Source organism: Thunnus thynnus, chromosome 13 (genome assembly GCF_963924715.1).
Source record: "Thunnus thynnus chromosome 13, fThuThy2.1, whole genome shotgun sequence".
In the NCBI taxonomy this organism is placed as follows: Eukaryota; Metazoa; Chordata; class Actinopteri; order Scombriformes; family Scombridae; genus Thunnus; species Thunnus thynnus.
Genome location: NC_089529.1, coordinates 11,669,932 through 11,694,685, shown reverse-complemented (window position 1 = coordinate 11,694,685; position 24,754 = coordinate 11,669,932). Strand labels below are relative to the sequence as shown.

Sequence of the window (24,754 nt, the reverse complement as noted above, 5' to 3'; positions counted from 1 at the left end):
TGCAATTTTGATGGATTAAAAATGGCCATATTCATTACAATGATGAACATTTTCACATTTTCATATTGCGATCCATCCACCGGCTACATTGTCACATTTTTATGCATTAAAGTCTGTTTGATGGAGATAGAGACGTATGAGAGAAGAATTTTAAGACTGTACAAGTGCTGCCTTTTCTTTGCCCTGCTGTGTGTGGTGAAAGGGAAACAAGGGCTTCACACAGTTCTCTGAAACAGAGAAATTACATTTTTTTTTTCCCTCTCAGTTGTGGATTTTTCAGTTAAGTTGAAGGAGGAAATATGCTGTTGCTGCATTAAAGGTAGAGAAGCTTGAACAAAATGTACATATACTAGTATGTTATAACCCATTGAATAGTCATAAGGCCATGTAAGTGTTCATAATGCTACTAATTGAGAATAACAAGATATTTTGCAATATTAGAAATCCATGCGATACTTCACTGACTACATTTACAAACAGGGCTTCTGTATGTAAGGCTATTGAGACATAATCTCACATCTCTGCACCCACTATCAGTTCTGATATAGGGGGGAAAAAATGCTCTGGCTTGTTTGTATGTCTTTAAATCAATCAGAGTCGTCTTAGGTGGCGCTTAGCTCAGGATACAGCGTCCTTGCAAAATAGTGTCAGGGGCGGGGGAGACTTGATTTAGCCGTGGCATTGACGTACGTTGACTATTTTATACGACTTTTACTGATAAAAAAGACAAACATAACTCGCTATTTTCAGCGTGTAGGTTGCTAACTTGGAGGTTGTTGTTGTTGTTGTTGTTGTTGTTGTTTCACGTAGCGACAGTAACATGCAGATAGCAGAAGGGGAGGAGAATGCCGACTGAAATAGTCGGCTAATGGCAGGCTTATACCCGCAGTCTACATCCTATGAGTCAGACTAACTGAGACACTACTGTGTTGTTGTTGTTGTTGCAACGTTGCTATAGTGATTTTTGAGGCTGTGGTCTTGGTTTGTGGTACTGATGTCATGTGTTGCATTATGTTGGAAGGTGTTTCTAAAATGTACTAATGAAAAACTTAATGTAATTTTAAACAATACTAAATTTACTACTGTTCAATTTATTGAAATCAAATACATCAATACCACAAAGTATGTCCTCAGAAATTGCAATAGAGTTGAATCAATCAATTTAACACTGTTTTATGAAAATGAAATGTATGACATTAACATTTATATTTTGTCATTTGGCAGAGGCTTTTATCCAAAGCCACTTACAAGCGAGGAAAGACAATCAAGCATTACAGGACAGTGACAGAAGTATTTTTTAAATTTTTATAATAAAGTAAGAAACAGTTTAAAGTAGACAGGTGCATAAGAAACACCATAAATAACAAGAAAGTAGTGCAACAATCGACAAAGTGCTACAAGGTTAAAGGGGCTCAAGTGTTGAAGTGTTCACAGAAGGCGTTTCTTGAAAGCACCGAGGGAGTCAACAGACCATATGGAGCTGCGTAGCTAATTCCACCATCACAGAACCACAGATGAGGAGAATCTGGATCGTGATTTCATACCAGGCAGTGATGGTATTACCAGACGTCCTTCATTTGCACAGCCATTTACACTATTTTGGGGTTTCAGCATTCCTATAGATGATACTTGAGCACCAACTGCTTGATAAGAAGTTTTTTTTTCATGGTGTTGAAGTTTTTTTTTTGTGTGTGTGTGTGTGTGTGAGTGGTTTGGATTCAGCTGCCTGTGTGTGTGTGTGTGTGTGTGCTGAGAACACCAGCCAGACCGTAGGAGTCTTGTGATCTTTTTGTCAATGGGACGGAGTTATGTTTGTAGAGGTAGTCTTAGGTGTTTTGCTTTACAAACCATGACATTGTCTGTCAGACATGCAGAACCTGAAATAGATGAGATTAATGAGATTTCTATCAATGCATGGCTAAGCATGACAAGACAGCAAAGCTATACTCATAAATCTTTTAAGACCCTTCCACTGTCATCCCAGGGGAGAAAAAAAAGGCCAAGTTGACTTTAGCTTCCTGAACTGTCACTGGTGGAAAGATGTTTTTTAAGCTTTCCACTGACATAAAGGGACTGGATAGACTGACACTCTTGTTCCTCTGACTTTCCCCTCTGCTTCATACTTTTTCCTTCGACCCCCTTCTTTCTCCTAGCTGTGCTCAAAACCTAAACTAAACTTTGCTGCTCATCCATATCATAGCATTCCTGTTATTTGTCCTTTTCATTGTTGTTAAAAATGTATTTTCCCAGGCTGTGAGAGCAACAGGTCTTGTTTTTTCATAGTATATGTGCATATTTATGCTAGCGTACCCTCACATTTGTTCAAGTTAGAACCTTAAAACAAAAACAGTCTTCTACACCATAACTATACATATGAGCAATGCTTCTTCTGTAATTTAATTGTTGCTATGAATTTGGCAGCCAACTGCTAATGTGATTGGGGATCAGAGATGCTTCCAGATTGTAAATATTACACTGGGAATCTGAGATATTACGTATAATCATAAGATCAAGGATTAGTCTTTTTTTTTTTTTATTAAACCCAAAGATAAAGAGCTTTTATCTTCATCTATAATTTATAACTTGGGAAAAAAATTGATTAAACTGGAAGCTTGTTATGGTCATTTTAATTGCCCCTCATTTTAGGCTTCTGACATACTGATTATTCTCTAGGAGATTATGATTATGTATCATAATACATTGTCTGATGTGAGGTTTTATATATTAAGTTAATCTTCATTTTGTTAAAAGTTTGAACAATGTAGCACTGTCGGTTTATTCTCCTGTTTGTCAGCTCATCTTGAAATGCACAGCTTTGATATTTCATACACTACTGAGAAACTACAATGAATGTGACAGGCAAAACTCTTTTTAATTTCAAATTTCTTACATTTTAAAAGACCAAACTAGAGCTGCAACAATTAATCGATTAGTTACCAACTATTAGATCAATTAAAAACTATTTTGATAATCATTTACTCATTTTGAGTCATTTTTTTAAGAAGAAAGTGTCCAAATTCTCTGATTCCTGCTTCTTTAATCTGAATATTTCCTGGTTTCTCTAACAATTAACTGAATATCTTCGGGTGGTGGACTGTTGGTCGGGACAAAACAAGATATTTTAGGACATCACCTTGAGCTTTTGGAAACAGTTATCAACATTTTTCACCATTTTCGGACATTTTTATGTACTAAACGATTAATCGATAATGAAAATATTTGTTTGTTGCAGCTCTAATTTCAAACTCTTGTGTATAATTTTTATGAAGATTAGTGTCACAATCATTTTGAAACGTAAACACATAAGTCTTTGAAACATAAGACCCATCATCAGTCACTATTTTGTTGTGTTGAACTGTGATAGTGTCATATGTCAAATTAAACGGTGAAATGTGTGAATCTTTTTAAACATTATGTCAGAACAGAAACATGATACAAACACAACAGACTTTAAATAAACACATGATTGGCATCAGTAGCAGGCATTTGGCAGGCTAATAGTTTGTGAAATATTCTCCAGTTTTAAATAGATGGTTTTTTGTTTTTTTTTGCATTGGTCAGTGCTGAGCAGCATTAATGCTTTATTCATAATAATCTTCAAACACTCACTGGTTACAGATGTAGCCAGAGCTTCAGTCTCTGTTCTCTGGTGTCTTTGGGAAGAGCAGAACTTTTTACAGTATGTGGGATGCTGTAGCTGTTTGTCTTCTTTGTTTCGTTCCGGCAGCCACCAACACTCCTTTGTGGTTTGGACAACCCACTCTCTCCTCGCTGCCTGTCCGACTTACCACCTGATGGGGTAAATGTACCAGTACATCGCCTGTGCTGTGTGTCAGTGTGATTGTGACCACTGTTTAAACCATCTCTCAGCGTTTAGCGGTGATGATGTTCACAGATTCCTACTAGTTGTTCATCATCGTCTCCCTGTAAAATGTTCCTTATTACTGATCCCATCCTTCATTTTAAAAATAGTACTATATCTAAGTATTAATTATCAAAATCAGTTTGTAGTAGACCTTAAACATGTGTAGCTTAGATCATAGAGTTGCACCTAGTTTCCCTTACCTCTTGTGGTATCAGAAACCTCCATGTTTTTGTGTATTTTGTCTTTGTCGTTGATGAATCCTCATTGTTCTTCCTACCTCTTGTACAGCATGTGAAAGGAATGACAATTAGATTCGATCTGACCTTCTCTTAATGTTTATCCATCATGTACCCCAAATGTCTTTTGGTCTAATCGCTAAAGTCTTGAAGAAAGAGGGCAGTCGACTGTAGCCGGCTGAAGTCTCCGCGGTGCGTTCGAGTGCAAAGATGTGACGACGTGAGGTGACACAAAGCGTTTGATCAGTCAGCCTTTGTCAGCTTTGAGGTCGGCTCGGAGTATCAGAGCCCTGAAGTGAAATTTCTTTGAGGTGAAAAAAAGGAAAGTTTTCATCCCACCGTTCCCCAGATAATGTAACTTTTTCTTTCAGTAAGACTAAATATGTCAAATTGCTCTCTGTTGCTGAACCTCAATGAGTTTTCTAACTAGATTACATGTGAGGTGATTATCATGCACTTCCGAGTGACCTTATGTGATAATTGTGACTCACAACTTTTCAAATAAATGTAGTTTTTTTTTTTGTATTTCCAGTATGATGTTCTTACTGTTTGTATGTTTTCATACCTCTGCATAGAGAACAACTCCCAGCATTTCCAATCAGTCTGTAATCAGTCACTGAGCAGTTGCTTTAAAGATAACTATTAAAAGGAGGGCTGTTTTATATATTATTATAATTTATACATCACTAGACCCAAGACAAAATGGTAGTAGGCATTTCACCTCCATTCTCTGTTCATAAACAAAAGTAAAGCAAAAGTTTTGGATGTTTATACCTCATTTGTTCTTTTCCCTCACAAACAAAAGCACGACACCAGCAGCTATAGACCCTAATATGGAAATGCAAATTAAAGCTTTACATTCAAATAGTGAGTCTTGATTTAATTTTGTTGTTGTTGTTGTTTTTGTGAGCTTCTAAACATTAAAGACATTTTGAGTTGGTTATTGTTGGTATGTATGTCCTTAATCCTGCAGCTGAAAAGAATATTAAATGTGCACATCTTGTCCTTTGTTCTATTTCTGTGTCACTGTCATTGGAAGAGAGGATTGTTTTCAGTTAAAGTGAAATAAGTTTTGAATATCAGGCTGTCGGCCTAAATCTGCCACATTAATGAACGAGTTCATTTCAAACATGAGGAAGATCTGTATTGCTCTGACAGTAGCGTGCCAAACATTTTAATAGCCTGTAGAAGCTTTGCTTTATTCCAAAATGCTGAATAATATCCTCTCAAAGCACTCGGGACACTTTTTGCAAATGGTAAACCCCCCCCCCCCCCCCCCCCCCCAAAAAAAAATCAAGTCTTCATTTACACAAAGCCTTAGAATTGCTTCATTATATAAATAGTCCACCCAAAAACCATTAGTCTTCTACATCTGACAAGCGCTGCCTGCTCATAGGCCTGTTTGAAGACACAAATTTACTGCTATGCTGAGCCAGACATTTTTGTAAAAGAATATTTTATCAAAACCAGGCCAATCTTCATCTGAAAATGAACATCTTTAAACTCTCAGATGCCACATTCATTGACTATTCTGTCATCTCTATTTATTGCACAGAGAATAGCTGTAATATTTTAAGCCCCGTTTTCATTCAGTGCGTGAAATGCAGATCTTTATAGGGCATTGTGGGGTTTTTTGGGGTTTTTTTTTTTTTACACTCCCATTATTATCAGTCACAAGTCATTTCTTTTGGTGTTACATTAACTTCATCAGCTTACTTAACTATTCTTACTTTCCTTAAAGAGAAGGGGTTGTTTCATAGCTGTTTTTTTTTTTCTTCAAATGACACTCTTCACACCACCGTTTTTCTTTTTAATATAATCATGTTCAAAAGGAAGTACACAGGAGTTTGACATCCAAGTGTAAGCAGTGCCATCCACACTGTTTATTTTATAACCTTTTAGAGACAGTTTTGCTGTTTGATAGCAGATGACAAATGCTCAGCTGATTCTTGTTTATCCAAAAACTGTACAATTTACCCAAATGAGCCTCACTCTCTAATGTCAGTTTTGTCAGCACAAAATGTCCCCGTATCCCAAGAGTATTTCCTTTGGGTCTCTGAGTCACACTTACCATCTTTCCACGTTCATTCTGTGTGGATCAGTTAAGAATTTTACACCGAGTTACATCACAAGTTGAGGTCTAGTTTTAGTATAATTTTTTTACACATTGTTGTTAGACTTGTAGGACAAGGATATCATAAAGAACTGGACTCTACAGATTATGAAAAATGCTAAAATAACAAAATGCTCCTTAATTTAAGGCTGTTAAAGAATCCAGACAGGGTTCTGTGTAGAATCCTTGGATTATAAATCAATTAGGGCTGTAGTCAACCAAAGAAAATCTTGGTCGACTAAAATCGTACATAATCTTCAACTAATTGATTAGTTGAAGGGGGGGGGGGGGGGGATGTTGATAGAGTGCACACAGTAAACTCGGCAGCCACACATTTCTCTGTTCTGTATTTCTGTTTTGTGTCTTCAGGTTAGGCTAACCCATTGTTGCTAACTATGGAGCTAACCCCCTTCACTTTTCCAGCATTTGGGGAAACAACAGACGTGACTTTTCAGCATTTATTAACTGACACACTGTAGTCTGTACTGTACATTTACTGCCAGACTGACAACTTACCGTTAACCCTTCCCTCTGCTCCGCTCGCATCCACCATCACTTCTCTGCCCCTCGCTCTTTCCCACTTGCTACGCAAACATACTCTTTAACGGAGCTACGCCACTAATAGTTTCCCAGGCAACGACAGAGGTTGACTCACATACCGGAACAGCGCTGCACAGAGACTCCCAAACGCTATCAATTTCAAATATTAAAAAATATTTTTTTTGGCCTGGTGGGGGTTCTCGTTGTGTCATTATGGAGAAACACAGATTCAGTACGTTCAATAAACGTTGAGTGTAGTTAAACCCAGTGGTCTCCATTAGGTTGGGCGAGTTCAAAGTTGTGAAAACAACGGGGGTGTTTTGAATACACCCCCGTTTTCACAGGTAATTTGTTAATCTGTCCCTCCCGCCGCAGGAAATAATGGATTACTCCTGGAAAGCTACTGATGTAGCACTTTTCTCCTTATGAAAATAACACGGAGATTATTCGACCAATGAGAATTTAGTCGGACGAGAGCATATCGACCAACTACAGCCCTAAAATCAATTACATATTTCAAAGTCTTTCATTTACCTCATTCATCATTAGCAGTGTTTGGTCTCCTAAATAGTTTTCCTCCCCAAGTGCTTAAAAAAAGAGAAATATAATGTCTGTACATGTTTTGTGGTTACATATTTCATGGTCACAGTACTGTGTTTCTAAAAGTCTAATAATCTTTTTTAATGCTGTGCAGCCCAGTTGTTTCATTTCATGCCCTCATTTAACTCAGAGAGAGACGATGCATCACATAACTGTGCGGTTCACTGAAGGAGAAAGCTTTCACACCCATCGGTGTCCTGCCTTAACCAAAACACAGTGTCACTACATGTTAAAAGATCACATAATGGCCTGTTTACCAGCAAGCCTCTACACAAAGGTTACTTGCAGTTCCTAAGCGTAGTAAAAAAAAAAAAACAGAAGGGACACCCACACACTGTGTTCACTTGCTCAATAAAAATACTTTAATATATACAACGTTTCAGTGTCAACGACCTTCTTCAGGTATGTCTGAAGTTGCTAAGTGTAGGAATTTTTTAAAATCACATAGGTTAAACAAAAATGTTTTTCACCTTTTTTACTCATTTTTAAAAATGCTTTTGTTCAGTGATGTTTTTCTGTGATGCACCTTTTTATGTCCTGTGTCCTGAAGTCATGCTTATGGCCCCTAGAAGCCACATTATTCATTACAACTCACAGTACAGAAGTGTTGGATGGAAAATCAAAAATCAAAATCGTAACTGCCTATCTTTTTGGGGGGTATGAGGATGCTCAGCAAATCTTCAAAATAGAAAGGGTTCATCAGCCAAAGAGCATGAATGTTTTAGATTTTGATATCTCTTGTACATGTGGAAATAGTCAATCATGGCACTAAATGAATGGGCAGGGTGTCATTAAAATACCATGAATCATTCACTGAGTACAATGAATATCCACAACAAATATTATGTCAATCCAGCAAATAGTTTTTGACCAGAAGAAAGGTCAGGGGGTTACTGGAAACACTGGTAATGGTCATCTTCAGAGGACCATAAATATCCATGGCAGATTTCAGTACACGCTGACCAGTTGTTGACATATCTTGCTTTGGACTAAACAGTTGAATGGACACACTGACGTTCCTAGCTATTACTGGTGTTGTGGCAGACAGTGGATTGAATACTGAGCATGTGTGTGTGTTGCTTGTAGCTCGCCTATTTATACAACTAAGGAATTCAGTTTGATCATCATTTCGCTGTAAATAAAAGATTATTTTCACAGTGTGATTTCACAACACAATAATAAGTTGTTTATACCTCTTTTTAGGCATTTGTATAATATGTATACACATGTCACCACATAACTGCTAATATACAGCACTGTTTGACTGTACCGTAGATTAATTCAGTGTTTGCCTTAGATATTTCACTATTTATTACCTAGACATTTGAATTCTTAATGAAAATATGATTGATGAGAGTCAGCACTGATGTTATGGAGCAAGATGTCTAGCTAAAGTTAATTGATCATGAGCTTTTTTCTCAGGGTAGATTTAGCTTTACAATGGTACACAAAATCAAATGTGGAAGCATCTCGTCATATTTAAGACCACCGAGTGGCCAGAGTAGAGCAGGCTGAGGTACTTTGAGGAGGGTGGAGCCACCAACCTTGTTCACTTCCCTCGCCACAATTTTCCCACCTGGTCCGCCGTTTCAGAACCTTCCAGTCACATTTTTCTGTAACAATTAGGCTACCACCACCCAACATGTCCTTAAGTAGTGTCACTTTGAAAACTTCTCTGTCCTACTTTCCCTAAAATTAGACGGAAACACGTGTTTTCTTTTTTTTTTTTTTTTGTTACCCTTTTCTGAAGTAAAAACTTTCTTTCCTTTTTCCTAATAGATCCCTCGTGGAGGACGACGACGCTCACATGAAAGTTGCTCTGGGCTATGGTGATATGGGCATCTCTGCTCACCTGCAGGCATCAAAGACTGGAAACACGCGGTTTTTCACAAGCAACACACACAGCTCAGTGGTTCTTCAGGTGAGAGTTCACACACGTAACGTTAATGTCTTACAAATATGCGAACGTACACTCGAATGATGTTCACATTTTTCCTTCCTTTTCCTTTAGAGATCCTGTAAGACATGTAGACTGTGTACTGTAGCTCTGACTGTAAAATGTTGCTGCTTGCAGGCTGGTGAGACAGTGATTCAGATTTCTTTAGCATCAATTTTGAAATGAAATGAAGCCCTTTCCGAGTTAATCTGTGCTTACCCCAAGACTAGAAACAGGAACGTTTACTGTTACTGAACTTGCAGTTTCACCCCTTCTTAGAAATTGTCCACATAGAGCTGCCGCGTATTAATTTTTTTCCTTACCACACAAATTAGCGAAGCCGTTCAAACCGTTGTGGTGAACATTAAACCTCAGATGTTATGAAATAATTGGTTCCTAACCCTGATTATAAGACGACCTCGCCCTTTTCCAACACTTATTTTTGGAAAAATACTTTTTGAATATAACTTAGATCATAGTATAGTAGCAGTCAAAAATTATTTTCTCTGTTAGCATTTATAAGACCGTCAGTTTGTCTTTTTGAGCTCCTTATCATCTGTCACAGTGGTATTTGGCAGCTTGACCTATAACTACATTAAAGAGCCCTTTGGTATGAATTGCTGGATACAATTTAATATCTGTGTGGTTTTTGAGTGAGCACAACATGAATATTATGATCTATTGCTGATCAAGAATGTACAGAAAAGCTTTAATATACTTGAATGAGTTCTTGAAGTTGACCTACTTTATTGTATGCAGTTGAAGCACATGGCATCATGTTGACATAGAACTTAAACTACCCTCTCATAGAAGTGTGGCCACACTTCATAGCTCATCTTCCTAATGCTTACCACGCTTACAAAAAAGAAAGACAAAGAAAAGAGCTCTCATGTAGCAGAGAACTGAATAAACATCATAAAGATGATGGCACCAAGGACAAGCAGGAAGAGAAACTATTGATAATCAATTAAAAATTCTGCAATAAGATAAATACACAGCAAAACAGTGTGACTCAGCATCAGAAATCAATAACGTAAATGGATTTATGGATTTCAAGTTTAAGTACAAAGTAAGATACTGTATTACTGCATGAATTTCCAATCAGCATTTGCTGACTTTTCAAGCATGTCACCACTGATCTGCGCCAAGCTCAACGTGAAGTTATTGTATTGGCTGCTGGCATTGTGCTGTTCGCTGTTGCCACAGCAATGGCTGCCCTTCATCACCAGCTCTCATTGAAAATGAATGGCTGCTGGCTGCTTTTGCCGCTCATTAATGTATTGGTGTCAGGGCAAAATAATGATTTTTTTTCTCGGCTATCTTATCTCACACCCTGTATCACACAGTTACAGTAGTTAGTAGACTCAGCTAGTCTCAGTTAGCTGATGCATTTGGAAGCAACCCCCCCATAAAAACTCGCCGCTGATGATTACTGAGGTTGTTGAGCTGCAGTAGTATGTTATCAATGTGTACTTTATGTTTTCTGCTTTTCACCCCATTAGTGCTACCTGTCATGAATGTAACTTAACTTTTTTCTTCTTCTTTTTTTTTCCAAAAATGAAGTAAAATGCAAAAAGCAGTAGAAGTGGTAGTCAGTGAGGTCAGGTGTGTAGGTAAGTGAAACCATGTGTGAAGAATACGGTGTGACGATGTTTGAGAGCACACATGTGTGGACAGCCTCAGGTATGCAGCAGATTAAACGGTGAACATGTGCAAAATATGACTCTCCGAAGAGTCACTATAGTGGACTACATGTAAATAATCAGTACAGCCTTTCAAGTCACCAATAAGTGTATTTTTTAAGGATAAGGATGGGATTATTTGTTTTAAATATTAACAGTTTCCCAGACCAAACCCAGCAGTGAATTTATCTGTGTGTAGTGTAGTTAATTCCTCCATGCTGCCTATGTATGCCTACACAGAGACAATATCATGTAGCTGTAGCTTCAAATACATAATTGTGAGCCAGAGTTGGCAGTTAACATGCAAAGACAGTCAAGAAAACAAGCAGACCACGATCAGCAGGACGGCTTAAGTTAGACCAGAGGGCCGTCACATACCCTTTTGGGTCCATGAGCTCATGTCTGACAGGCTGTGGCTGAGAGGTATTTTGATTGATCTACTCTGAAACATGGAAGAAAAAACGCTGGCTGAGATAGATTTGTTTATGTTTTCGTCTGTGTCCTTATTGATGAGAGTTAGAGTAATTATGCAGTCTAAACCGAGGTCCACTTCTCTGCAGTAAAACCACTGCATACTTTAGGTCTTCTTGACGTAACTCACTGACATCATCTCTCACATGCATCTCTCACTTTTCTCCTCTTTGTAGGGATTCGACCAGCTGAGGATAGAGGGTTTATTATGTGACGTCACGCTGGTGGCTGGGGATGGCGACGAAGCTTTCCCCGTACACCGTGCCATGATGGCCTCCTCCTCCGACTATTTCAAAGCCATGTTCACAGGTGGGTCAACATAGCCTCACGCTGACCAGAACATTAACCATTTTACTGGTTCCAGTTAGGCTGATGTGTATTTCATGTGCTTCCTGTCGCTATGATTCATTCATTTGATTGCTTTTTATCTTCCTTCTTCCTGCACCGTACCCTATTGTAAAACATTTTTTATTCATGAGCATTTCCACGCTATAACATGGTCCCAGTTATGTCACTGTTATTTTTGCCACCTGAGAATTCGCTCAGAATGACCTTGTGCCTACATCCCCCCTGTATTGTGTGTGGATCTATAATTCATGAAGGTTTCAATGTTATACTACTAACCTGACCATGTCATTGTTATGCATCCATGTTCGTGGTCATTTATACTTGTAATGAATGTAAATGTGAATTATTAGCCTGTATCTTGTCCTTGGTGCACTGTATGCAGAGGAAGAAGGAACCTTGAGTACTTTTAAATATTGTGTGAAGGGTATTTTAAGGAGGAGCAGATTAACTGTAACAAGACCAGAATCTACAGCTATGCTAGCAGGCTAAATGCTAACGTCAGCATTCTCACACTGACAATGCGAACGTGCTAATGTTTAGCAGGTGTAACGTTTACCATGTTCACCCTCTTAGTTTTGTATTAATATGTCGCCTCTTTAAATGAAGTTTTAATTTCTCATGACTAGAGCTTTTTATCATTAATTTAGGGCTTAAGTCATTTATATTACATACACGCATTACATAAATGAGCAACCAAAGGAGCAGCCGTCAGGGTAATTTTGGGTCTCATTTTGTGACAGTAATGGAAGTAAGTTTGGAGTTTTGGCATTTAAAGTATATGATTAAGATGAAGAAGGTTCTGCAATGAGAATAGAAGAGCTTGTTGAAGTAGCATGAGGGAGAAACTGTACTTAGTGTAGAGTGAGGGGTAGCTTAGTAGTGACGAGGGAGCTGTGTGAGCTTAAATGCTGAGCAAAGGTTTCTCCCTAAGACCTTCAATCCTGTCTGTAAACAGTAGTCCTTTGACACTGAATACATTTCATTTCCATTTACGCAAAATGGCATATGCATCAAAATGAAGTGATGCATTTTTGTTTTTGTTTTTTTTAAATTTCAGCTTATCTGTTATATAAGCGTTATTCTGAAAAATCAAATAGATGCAGCTGTTCACAGACCTGTCAGTCAAATAGGATTATGTATAAGTTGCACCATGTGTAAGCATCTCCTTTTCTTTCTTATTCCCTTCTCTCTCCTGATGCAGGTGGAATGAAAGAACAGGATTTAATGTGTATCAAGCTTCATGGAGTTAACCGAATAGGCCTAAAGAAGATCATCGACTTCATCTACACAGCCAAGTTGTCACTCAACATGGAGAACCTGCAAGACACACTTGAAGCAGCCAGCTTCTTACAAATCCTTCCTGTACTGGACTTCTGCAAGGTCTTTCTCATATCTGGGGTAAGGAAGCAGACACACAAGCCACAACTGCACATCACACCATCATCACAATCTACTTCACGAGTTGTAAATTAGCTGTTGTTTTCAATTTTATCTCATAACAGAGACACTAATGAACATGTGTTAAGTCGCTGAAATCCTAGTATCTTGTGATTTCAGCCAAACATAATTTTGAATAAATGCTGAGGTTTAATTAAATATTTTGAATTTAAACTTCTCTAGAAGTCCTGCAAGAGTGTCTGTGGGTTAGAGGAGGAGGCACATGCATAAAAGTATATTTCACAAAGGATTTTGTGTGGGTTATTGTTTGTGTGTCGGTGTATCTGTGTTCTTTTTGTGTCTGCAATAATGAGAAGAAATATTGTATTATAATTTCTCATCAACTCTTAATTTGATTCTTGTCCGATCAAGACGTAGAAACTGAGCAGTTATCAGTGACTGACAGCAACAAGGACTAGTGTCAGGCAGTAAAGAAGAGGGTGAGGTTAAGTTGGACAGTTTTAGGACCAGTTGCCAGGCAGAATTAACAGTTGGTCTTGACAACTTTGCTACTAAGTAAAAACAACAGTTTTTTGTGTATTATTCAACTAACTTAATATTTGATTTGTGAAAAAGGCAGCAGGTAAATAGTTTTAAATGCACCAATAGGAAAAAGCAGCAGTCAGTGTGTATAAAAATGTCCTTTTTATATAGAAAATGTGTACAAAATACAAAGAATTGCCCATAATGATGTATATTGATTTTGGCATGTTCTGAAGGTATGTGCTTGTTTTAAGTTTTGAATATATATTTTACTTGATCTTGTGTTTGTGTGTGTGTGTGTGTGTGTGTGTGTGTGTGTGTGTGTGTATGTATATAAAACGTAACAAAAAATACTTTGTGTTAATAATTAGAGTGCACATTAGGGCTGCAACTAATGATTACTTTCATTATTGATTTTTTTTTTTGTAAATAATTGCCTATGCTCATCACAAATTGCTGGAGCCCATATTGAAGTCTTAGCATTGCTTATTGCTTATTTCTTATTTCTCTTGCCAGCAGTCTGAAAAACAAAAGGTATTACATTAAGTGATAAAACAGAAAAGCAGCAAATCCTCTTGTAAACGGCTTATGTTCTGTGTTACAGGTGTAGACTGGATGTTAATTTGTCTGTGACTGCAGCATCACTCAGTGTTAAATCACTGATATTTTGTAATTCAAAATCATTTTGTACCAGTTTGTGCATATAAGTTTGGAAACCCCAGTTTTTCATGTCCTCAGATGTGTCTTCATCTTTGTTTCAGCTTTCCAAGATTTTTATTTCTGCTTCCTTGCAGGTTTCACTCGACAACTGTGTAGAGGTGGGGCGCATTGCCAACACATATAACCTCACAGAGGTGGACAAATATGTCAACAACTTCATCCTGAAGAACTTCCCCTCACTGCTGGGCACGGGAGAGTTTGTCAAGCTACCATTTGAAAGGTTGGCTTTTGTACTGTCCAGCAACAGCTTGAAACACTGCACTGAGTTGGACCTGTTCAAGGCTGCGTGCCGCTGGCTACGCTACGAAGACGGTCGTATGGACTATGCCCCAAAGCTCATGAAGAACATTCGCTTTCCCCTCATGAACCCCCAGGAGCTCATCAATCACGTGCAGACAGTGGACTTTATGCGCACCGACAACACCTGTGTCAACCTCCTCCTGGAAGCTAGCAACTACCAAATGATGCCCTACATGCAGCCAGTTATGCAGTCAGAACGGACAGCCATCCGCTCAGACAGTGCCCACCTGGTCACGCTGGGTGGTGTTCTGCGGCAGCAGCTAGTTGTTAGTAAGGAGCTGCGTCTGTTTGATGAGAAGGCTCATGAGTGGAAGGCACTGGCACCTATGGATGCACCTCGCTACCAGCACGGCATTGCAGTCATCGGCAACTTCCTCTACGTGGTGGGAGGCCAAAGCAACTATGACACCAAAGGCAAGACAGCAGTGGACACCGTGTTCCGGTACGACCCTCGCTACAACAAATGGATCCAGGTGGCATGCCTTAATGAGAAACGTACCTTCTTCCACCTCAGTGCACTCAAGGGACACCTCTATGCTGTCGGTGGAAGGAATGCTGCCGGGGAGCTCGGTGAGTTTATTTCCCTGCTTGTTTGTTTTATCTCTCTTGCAACAGCAGAAGCCTTTAATTAATATTGTATGAGTTTATACACTTAAATATCAAGGAGTAGTAGGAGAAAGAATGTGCAGTTTAATAAGATATACTAATGTTGGTAATCAAGTGTTGTGCCTACACATTATTTGCTGTGTCAACATGTCGCTTTACATAATGTGTGTAATTTAATCAAATTTAGACGATGTGCATATTATCACGAACACCTCTACAATCTAATGACATTTCATCATATGCAGTATTTCCTCTGTAAAGCTGAATGTTCAGTGTTAGTTGTCATTGTGTCACAGACTTTCTGTTCCATCACTACGATTGATTCATTTTTTATAAGCTGTATTTTGGCAACATTTTGATGGGTTGGTAATATTGTGAGGCCTTTCAATGTTCTTTCACTTTGCAATATATTGCAATTCAATACAACAAAACCACAACCTGTACTCTTAAGAACTTACTGTAGACTGGAAGCAAAACATTTCTGATACAGTCTCAACAAATATCTAAAGATTAAAGTGTACAATGGATGTGTTTGTTGCAACGCTGTATCAGATAACGCTGAACTGTAAATCCTGAGACGCAGCTGAAGCCGGGACATGAACTGTAATGCCAGAGAGGATTAAGATGCAAGATGATTTGTCACTTGTATTCTCTGTAATTGTAAAGAGGTCATATCAATGCATCTTGACTCAGTAATCTGCTGTTTGTAGTCAAAACATTTTTTTTTATTTTATTTTTTTATTTTGATTCACAATTCAACCTTACATAACACAACATATATCAGTTCACTGTAGTTTTATTGTTGATGCTGAGTAACCAATCTGGAATCTCAGCAGCCGTAACTGTGGACCACAGCGAGGTGCCACCCAATACTTAAATTAAGCTCTGTAACTGCAGCGGACAGAGGGCAGCCACTGTGCGAGCAGTCTTCTCTTCTGGGTTATAATTAGACCAAAGAACACGGCCCCAGTTCACTGCCTGTCCACACAACTGCCTTTTTCTGCTTTACGTTTCACTGCCCTTTCACTGCATGTGGTTCAGCCCTGATGTTTTTCTAGATGTGCCCGGCCCCTGCAGTACATTTGTTGAATCTTGGCAGTGTCACAGGGTGTGGTTTTGTTGTTTGTCTGAAATGGACGGATTGTAAAAGAAAAGCTTAACAAAGTGAAACGGGTATTTACAGTAGGCGGCTTACCATCTTAACGCCCAATACGCCTACTACTGTGCTGCTCCTGTTTTTAAAATAACACAACAAAAAATATATATTTTCGGGTGGGGTAGTTTGTGTGCAGACAAATCATTCTATTTTACAGTAGTATCAGAGATTCATTTCAACATTGTATAACTCAGTCACGCCAATGAGAGAAAAAAAACAGAAAGCGTTCAGTTTTAATAGTGTTTTAGGCTGGAATAGGCTCTTTTTATGACCTGCTGTACAGAAGCAAAATGTTCGTGTCAGAAAGGATCTCTAGGTCATTTGCAGCCTTTTCAAACAAAGAAATATCTTAAGTGAACTGAATTTGGTAATAAAGATGTTCTTTTCTCCTATCCTTTTAATCCTCTGAGATTATTGGGACCAGTCAGACTCCACAGATCATTTACAGTCTCTTTTTCGGTCCGATTACTGGGTTCTGATGCCATGTTGGGGACCACTTTTAAGAAAACCATGTCAGAGAAATACTGTATGCTGCATAGTAACTATTACAGGATGTCAACAGCTACCAGTTTGACCACTAACCTGCATGTAGAGATGTTCATTCTGTATGAATGAAGCCTTTATAGGTGACTACAGATAGTAAATAAGCTGTTGTTCAGTTTAAATCTGTGTACTTGTTCAATGGAAGGATATTGGTCTCTGGTCTCTGTAGGTAAATCAGCAGCATTTAGAGATCATTCGCATTTCAGTTTCTAACCCTGCTCTGCAGTTTAGATCTGCTCAGTACAGCTGTTGTTTTCTGATATGTTTGTACTTATTTCACTGAGCGGCTGCAGGATTACGTGCACTGCTCAAGGTCACTTTGATGGTAGTTGTTGAGCAAGCAGAGTGAGATATTCACTCATTTTTCCCGCTGAGATTTTTCTGCAGCCTTGCCCAGGGATGGCTCAGAGTCATTTGTGGTCCTCAGATATCACTGCTGTATTTTGGAACCAGTATGATTATTTTTCATCATTTATTTTCAAGTCATTGATTTAACCAAAGCCTTTTTAAAAGCTTCACAGTTTCATCCCTGGAGTTCAGCTGAGACTCCTTATTGTCTTTAGTCACTGTTTATCACCAACAACTTTTTTTTTTCCATTGGTTACATATTTTGTGCTTTATCTCCACCCTTGTTTGTGACATTCAACCAAAAAATGCAGTCCTCCTTATCCTCTTATATGACTTTCCTCGTATTAGAAGATAACAAGAACGCAACTTATCTATGCCCCCGTGACGCTGTGGTAAAATCTACACTTGTGCTTCTCCACCACGGTGTCTGATACAGATGCTAAAAAGCGCAAAGCACAAACTCTTGCTGTAATCTCTAAATATCGAGGATTTCATCTTCATCGAGGTAAAGTTCTCGAAGCCTAGGCTTCCGCCCAATCACAACCCTTTCCCAAGCAGACACGGAGCCCACAAATTGATGGACTCTGGCTGCTTGTTAAGGGGTCGCCAAGCCACCAATTACTCACCTTTTAAGCATCCTTCTTGTATCCCAGTGTCTCTATTCCAGACTTCGGGAGATTGTAAGATCGTAAGATGCTTTATCTTCAAGCCCCTGAGGATGGTTTCGCTGTTTCCTGTGCAGTCAGTGCTGGTGGGGTTGTGGGGATGTGTACTCGGTATTTAAATCAGTGTTTTAGCTCCCACGCCGAGACCCTCCAAGGCCTCATTTGCTGCTGTTTGTCCTCCTTAGTTGTGTCTTGACCTACTTTCTACTAATATGTTCTTTTTTTCTCCCCTCATCTTTTTCTTCAAGCTACTGTGGAGTGCTACAACCCAAGGACAAATGAATGGACATATGTTGCAAAAATGAATGAGCCACATTATGGCCATGCTGGGACAGTGTATGGCGGTTATATGTATATTTCAGGTAAGTAAGTTCATTTTTAATTGGCCAAAATAAAGAGGGCTATGTTTTTGAGAGCCTCTGTAACAGCGTACGAACGTGTAGGCAGTTTAAAAATAGATTTCATGTCTGGCAGTCATAATTGCGTTGTGATTTCCAATTAGATATTTCCTTTCTTCTCACGCATTTCATGGCGGCAAACAGCTGATTATACCTCATAACATTCAAGGCTATAAAATGTATTCAGAAGTTACCTCGTCTGATACCTTTCCGCCAAGCTCCGCTGCATTTATCAGCGCGTAATGCCATGAGTCATTGAGAGAACAGTGTTGCTGTGTTTTGATCACGTTCAGTGGAAATATTGAAACTGAAAAAATGTCAAGATACAAATGCACGTATTTGTATAACTTGCTGCATCATAAAATTCGACTTGATGTTGCTAAAATAAGCTCCTGCTGCATTTGGTGAGATAAAGTGTGGCGCAGATGTGCCAGTTTGATTTGTTAGATACTTGTCAGAGATTCAGTAAGAGTGCTTTTTAGCACTTCTACAAATCAATCATCATTCAGAGCCCTCACACACTGACTCAACTATGCTGAGCACGCAGGTGAATTTAGTTCAAGTCTGTGGGGGGGTCAGTGTTTAGGGCATAGGGTGGACACTGAGGTTGGACCTTTGGACCGTCAGTACTTGCTCTTTAAGTGTCATTTCAGTACTTCTTCACTTCATAGGATTGAAAACAAATCCCGCGTTATGGAGATGAGCCCTAGTTTCTTAGTGTGACAAATCCAGAGCGATGCTACAAAGGAAGGGGGTGGGGGGGAGGGGGGGGGGGGGGGGGGGGTGGATGGGAAATTGGGAGAGATGGAGCAAAGTAGAGGACTGAAGCCTGTGTAGGAGGTGTAACACAGAAGAGCCTGTGTTAATCCCTCCTGGCCGTGGGTACCGTCATCGTTGTACAACACAACACATGAGCATAAACATTGTTCATAAAAGGTTTCCAGCAGCGTAGGTTTTTTTCTGTATATTTTTTGGCATCTCAGTAGTAGGGAAGTAAAAGAACTAAAGGGAAAGAGGGAGTTTATTGTCATCCATACACTGAATAGCATCACTGAATAACAGTTACATGACGACCAAATTATCTCTAAACACATTTACAAAGTGTCAGCGGTTATTGTGCTTTATACAGATCATTTCATTCATTTTAAAAATGTAACTAGTGAAATTGGTTTATATAAAAATCTGTGGACTAGTGGAGCAATCACAAGTAACAATGTCAGAATGTCAACCCATGCACACGAGTGTCTATGGACTATTTAAAGAGATGGTATATTGGTATTTGGGATGTCTCTTTAGCCTTGGTGAATGAACATACATTAACGTCTTTGCATTAGTCACATGCCGTACTTACCAGTCAGAAGGCTTCTGGCAACTAAAAATAAAATATTGAAAACCTATTAAGCAAAGTATTAAGCTTAATTTCAATCTAAGATGCTGACCTGCCTACACCCCATTTTATTTGATGCACTCTCTGATTTTAATGACTGTGCACACAACCAGTGAATTTAATTTTCTAATCCACAAATCTCATTATTCCTGCAAAACACACTACCTACCGTTTCAGTTATCTTTCATGTTTTTTTATGTTTTCAGCTCCTTACAGTCATTTGCACAACTGTTTTTTAAAAAGCATTTGCTTGTTTTGTTTGTTTTTTTTGATCTCATGCTAAAGATTTGTCCCTTTTTTTTAAAATATAATTGGAGTGCTGCAGGAAGAATTGTCACTGTGTGCATGCATGTGAAAAAGTTAACAGTGCATGTAGCCCTTTTAATTTCACTTCATATGAGCCAACTCTGCTGGAAACAGGCAATACAGGAAAAAAAAAAACCCTGCATACATAATTATTATCATTGTTTATATTAACAAAAAAAAATTTAAAACATGTTTCTAATTAGTTAATATTGCACTTGGCAAAAACAAGAACTGCTGCACATGATTTGGCAAGCCTAATATTATAGTGGAGCGTCGATGAAAGCCACATTTACACTTTTTAAAATAAATAAACTGAAATGATGAATAACAGAGTAGTCACGGGCTGAGCTTATCTGCTGGTAGCCAGCTGCTTTTCAGTCATTTTTGCCTCAGGCGGCACTCTCTAGCGCACAGTATTTATTGCTCACCCTTATGATATTCTAATGGTTTCCTTTTTTGTTGGGTTTCATGTTGCAGTGATGCACTCAATAGCCGGCCAACAGCCTGGCAGATATCACCATTGTACCAGCTGGCCGAACTGTGACACGATGTCATGCTTTGCACCTGCAGCGGCTGAAACTACGTGTGTGCAGAAACGAGCGTTTTTTTTGTGTAACAGGATAGAGCTGGTTAAGCAGTTCTGTGAATACGGGTCATAACACAACCGATAGCCAAGCAGATCATAATGGGTGCACATTACACTGTCGGACGAGCCGGGAGATTGTCGTGCTTTTAATACAAAAGATGCAGGTAAACGAGCATGACCAAATTAGAGGGATTTTGTTTCACCAAGGCCCCTGTAGCACCCCTGGTCTTGAGGGGAGGAGGGGGGGGCATTTACAGTCCTGCCGTGCAAGGTGACCCATGCTGAAGTGCAGTTCTGTGTCCGTCTGTCACAGCAGATCAGGTCACATTCTCCGGCTGCGCTGCTGAGCTGTCTGAAGGTATTCTGTCAGCCGGATGAACCTGACAAATGCACTCAGCCCACAGACCATCACAGCTCAAGTGGTGTGGCAGAGTTCAGACATGACTACTGAACCAGCGCAGAGCCAGCCACACCGCCTCCGGACTGCAGTCTTATCTGAGAGATTAAGATCTGTGTGAAGATCCTGTGGTCTTACGATTCAAACCATTTTTTCAGTTATTTACAGGGTCCTCTACGAAAAGAGCACAGTGATCTCTGAGTAATTTAGGCTTAGCTGTTGCAATCACTGAAGCTTCATAGACCAATGTTTTTGTTCTTATTTTGCAATTATTTTTTGTAAAATTTTAAATTTTAAATTCAGCTTTTTCGTTGTGATATATATTTTTTTTGAGTTATAAGTTACAGGTTATTTGCAGAGAATTTCATCAGTGTTGGGAGTGATACAGCCTGGGAGTAAGCTCACTTTGGGTGGAAAGGTGGAAGTTGCACGTCAACATTTTTGCAATTAAGCTGATTTGCCAAGGCCATTTAAAATGGGCTCATGACAGCGGTTCTTAATTAAATTATTTTATGCTGAAAAGGGTTTTGACCTGTAATGTCTGCAAGCATTTTCCACACTTGATCATTTTTGAAATATCGTAGGTATTGACATAACTGCTGCTTTTGCAAATGATGCAGTCCGTTCAATTGCAAGATCTCACATATCTCATTTTCCAGACTGAAATGTCAAAAGGTCTGACAAAATAAACCTGACAATTTGACTTCAGGAGTGACGTCATGCTCAGTGGAGAATTGCAGGTTAATGAATATTTCTTAACTGAATGGGGCCTATAAATAAAAAGCACTGTGAGTTTTAACTTAAATGATTTTAACTTGCTTAAGAATACAGAGCTCACCATATGTTAATGTTGATCCATATGTTCCTAGCTTTCCTATGGAAAAACAAATTACTTCTAACTGTAACCTGTTTTTTTTTCTTTAGTGATGTGCATCCTTGAGGGATTTTATTGTTTTGGGGGTTTTTTTTGTTCTGAGACGAGCACAGATTGTTAGAAGTTGATATTTATACCAGAGCTTAAGTCTGGACACTCTTAATCATTGTGGGGTATTTTTAGAATCTGCTGAGCCCCGCTTTTTTTTTCTGCCTCACCTCTGTGTCTGCTCTCCATCTTCTCTTTGGGTCCCACTTGTGCCGGCACTGATTCCAGTCAACCAAGCAGGTCACTGGCTTTACAAGGGGACTCAGGCTGAACGGGGGGGAAATGTGTTTATATGGTAAACCGTGGGCATACGCAGCGGAAAATACAAACAATAACCCAGTCAGTCTCTCTTGTGCTGTCTATGAAGGGCAAAAGCTTTTAACCAATCTCTCTGAGTGTCTCACTAATGGCACTTATTAGACATTAGGATCCTGGGATACTGATCAGACAGGGAAAGGCCAGAGCCCTTGATCTGAATCCAATAGCAGCAGGGCCTCTTGAGAGGAATTATAAGGACTTTACGTCGACTCCAGCACTGTTTGCTTGTCAGTGTTTTAATAGCAGATTTGCCCCGTGGTCTACTTGGATAAAGAAAATGGATAGTCAGCCTATCTTTGGATGTGATCAGTTAAAGGAGGTGCAGCATCACAGATCTGAGTCATGGCAGCTGAATAGACAGCTTAGGCCTCAACAATAAACCGAGCGCACGATCACTGGGCAGCAGCAAAAGAGGGATTCAGCCTGTATTCGGCATGCGCTGCAAATCTTCACTGCATTTGCTCCTAGTCACTCTGCCTAGGGGGGGGAGGGATGGGCTTGCTTCCACCCAAATGCATGCTGGGATTGTGTTCCTCTTTATTTTAAGCCTTCCCTGTAGACATGTCCTGTTTTTCTTTTTTTTTTTTTTTTTTTTCCTCCCCACTTTCCCTCAGCTTTTTGTGTCCCGGCATCTACAGTCTGTTTGTGTGTATGTACATGAGCACTTTGTAATGGTGTTCATCTTTGAAGTGAGTGATCATCATCAGTATTATTTCACATTATAGAAAAGAACGAATATTGACGTCGCTCTAGCTTGTAAAATGACGGTTTACCCTGTTTATCGTTTGCCGAGTTTGATTCAAGCTTTGAGAAATGGGGATACAAAGATGTACAGACTTTATCCTGATTCTGTCTTTATAATGCTACTGAAGCAAATGTGACCGCTTCCAGTGTTGTGGATTTGGGCTCTACATGGCCTACATACATGAAAATGTAGGTTGACACGGTTTAATCAGTCACTGATCGTTGTGATTGACAAGTCTACAAAGCTGTTTTCCTCCTCCAAATGATCAGTGTCAAGGCTAATTAGCGCTCTCTCTCTTTTTCCCTTTTTTTTTTTTTTTTTTTCTTGCTGCAGGGGGAATCACTCATGACACTTTTCAGAAAGAGCTGATGTGCTTTGACCCAGATGCGGATAAATGGACTCAGAAAGCACCCATGACCACAGTGCGCGGCCTCCACTGCATGTGCACGGTGGGCGACCGCCTCTACGTGATCGGGGGAAATCACTTCCGGGGCACCAGCGACTACGACGACGTGCTGAGCTGCGAATACTACTCCCCCGCCCTCGACTTGTGGACACCTATCGCCGCCATGTTGCGCGGCCAGAGCGACGTGGGTGTGGCCGTGTTTGAGAATAAGATCTATGTGGTGGGCGGGTACTCGTGGAACAATCGGTGCATGGTGGAAATAGTACAGAAGTACGACCCCGAGAAAGACGAATGGCACAAAGTGTTTGACTTACCCGAGTCGCTGGGCGGCATCCGAGCGTGCACACTCACAGTTTTCCCCCCTGAGGATATCTCGGGCTCGCCCTCCAGAGAGTCGCCCCTCTCAGCACCTTGATGAGTAAAGGGGGGGAGCCCCGTTTTGCTCATACCCCCGTAACCCCCGCCCCCAACCACCCAACCCCCTCAACAAACACACCTTCTAGACATTGTTTGCACTTCCTCTTTGGACAACATCTGTACTGCATCCCCAAGTATCCCCCAAACCCACCTCCCCTAAAGCTGTGCAGAAACCCCTTCCCTAAGTGATTAAACCTACATACCGATACGGTTTGGCAACCTAATTACACGTTTATGTTGCATACTCGGTATATTTTGGCAGGAAATACCTTGACTTGAAAAGTGACTTTGCAAATCAACTTTTCTACCTGATGTCGACAAAGTTTTTTCTTATGTCTCGTTTCTTTAGTCGTTCTACCTTGAGACTACCACACTGACTCTCTCTTCTAGTCTATGCCATGTTAGATGCAGGTGACCCCCCCCACCCCCCACCCGGGAGAGCAGAAGCGTAGGGACAGACGAGCCCCAAAAACACAGCTGGTTTTTAACTCAGGGGTTGGCCCAGGCCCCATCAACGTCTCTCTTACAGTTTCAGTTCTTTCCTGCTATTGCTAAGAAACTGTTAACAAAATGGTGTTTTCTAAATTTAATAAACATGATTTTGAAAGTAATGAAATGTTGTCGTCATTACTGACTGCAGCAGACTCAGGACGATCCTCAGAGGCCTTCGAAAAGTCGAAGTTAAGTCACGTAAAGCCTTGTGTGGTTTATCTTAATGTCGCCTTAATTTTTATTGTGATACGTTTCTACGTTTACGATGGATGGATAGTAGACTGGTTGGTGTGGATTTACTGTACATACAGTAGTTGAGCTAATTGGATTA

General features: G+C 39.7%; 1 protein-coding gene across 2 annotated transcripts in view; it reads left to right on the top strand.

The window, feature by feature from the left end:
* Positions 1-24,547, top strand: part of klhl13 (kelch-like family member 13) — a 39,658-nt gene extending 15,111 nt beyond the window's left edge. For both annotated transcript variants that reach the window (XM_067607916.1, XM_067607917.1), the window contains 6 exons: positions 9,134-9,275; positions 11,620-11,752; positions 12,993-13,189; positions 14,506-15,301; positions 18,298-18,411; positions 23,442-24,547. In XM_067607916.1, the coding sequence (XP_067464017.1) occupies positions 9,134-9,275; positions 11,620-11,752; positions 12,993-13,189; positions 14,506-15,301; positions 18,298-18,411; positions 23,442-23,929 (1,870 nt within the window). In that variant the 3' untranslated portion in view covers positions 23,930-24,547. The remainder of the gene's footprint in view (positions 1-9,133; positions 9,276-11,619; positions 11,753-12,992; positions 13,190-14,505; positions 15,302-18,297; positions 18,412-23,441) is intronic.
* Positions 24,548-24,754: the final 207 nt, after the last annotated feature.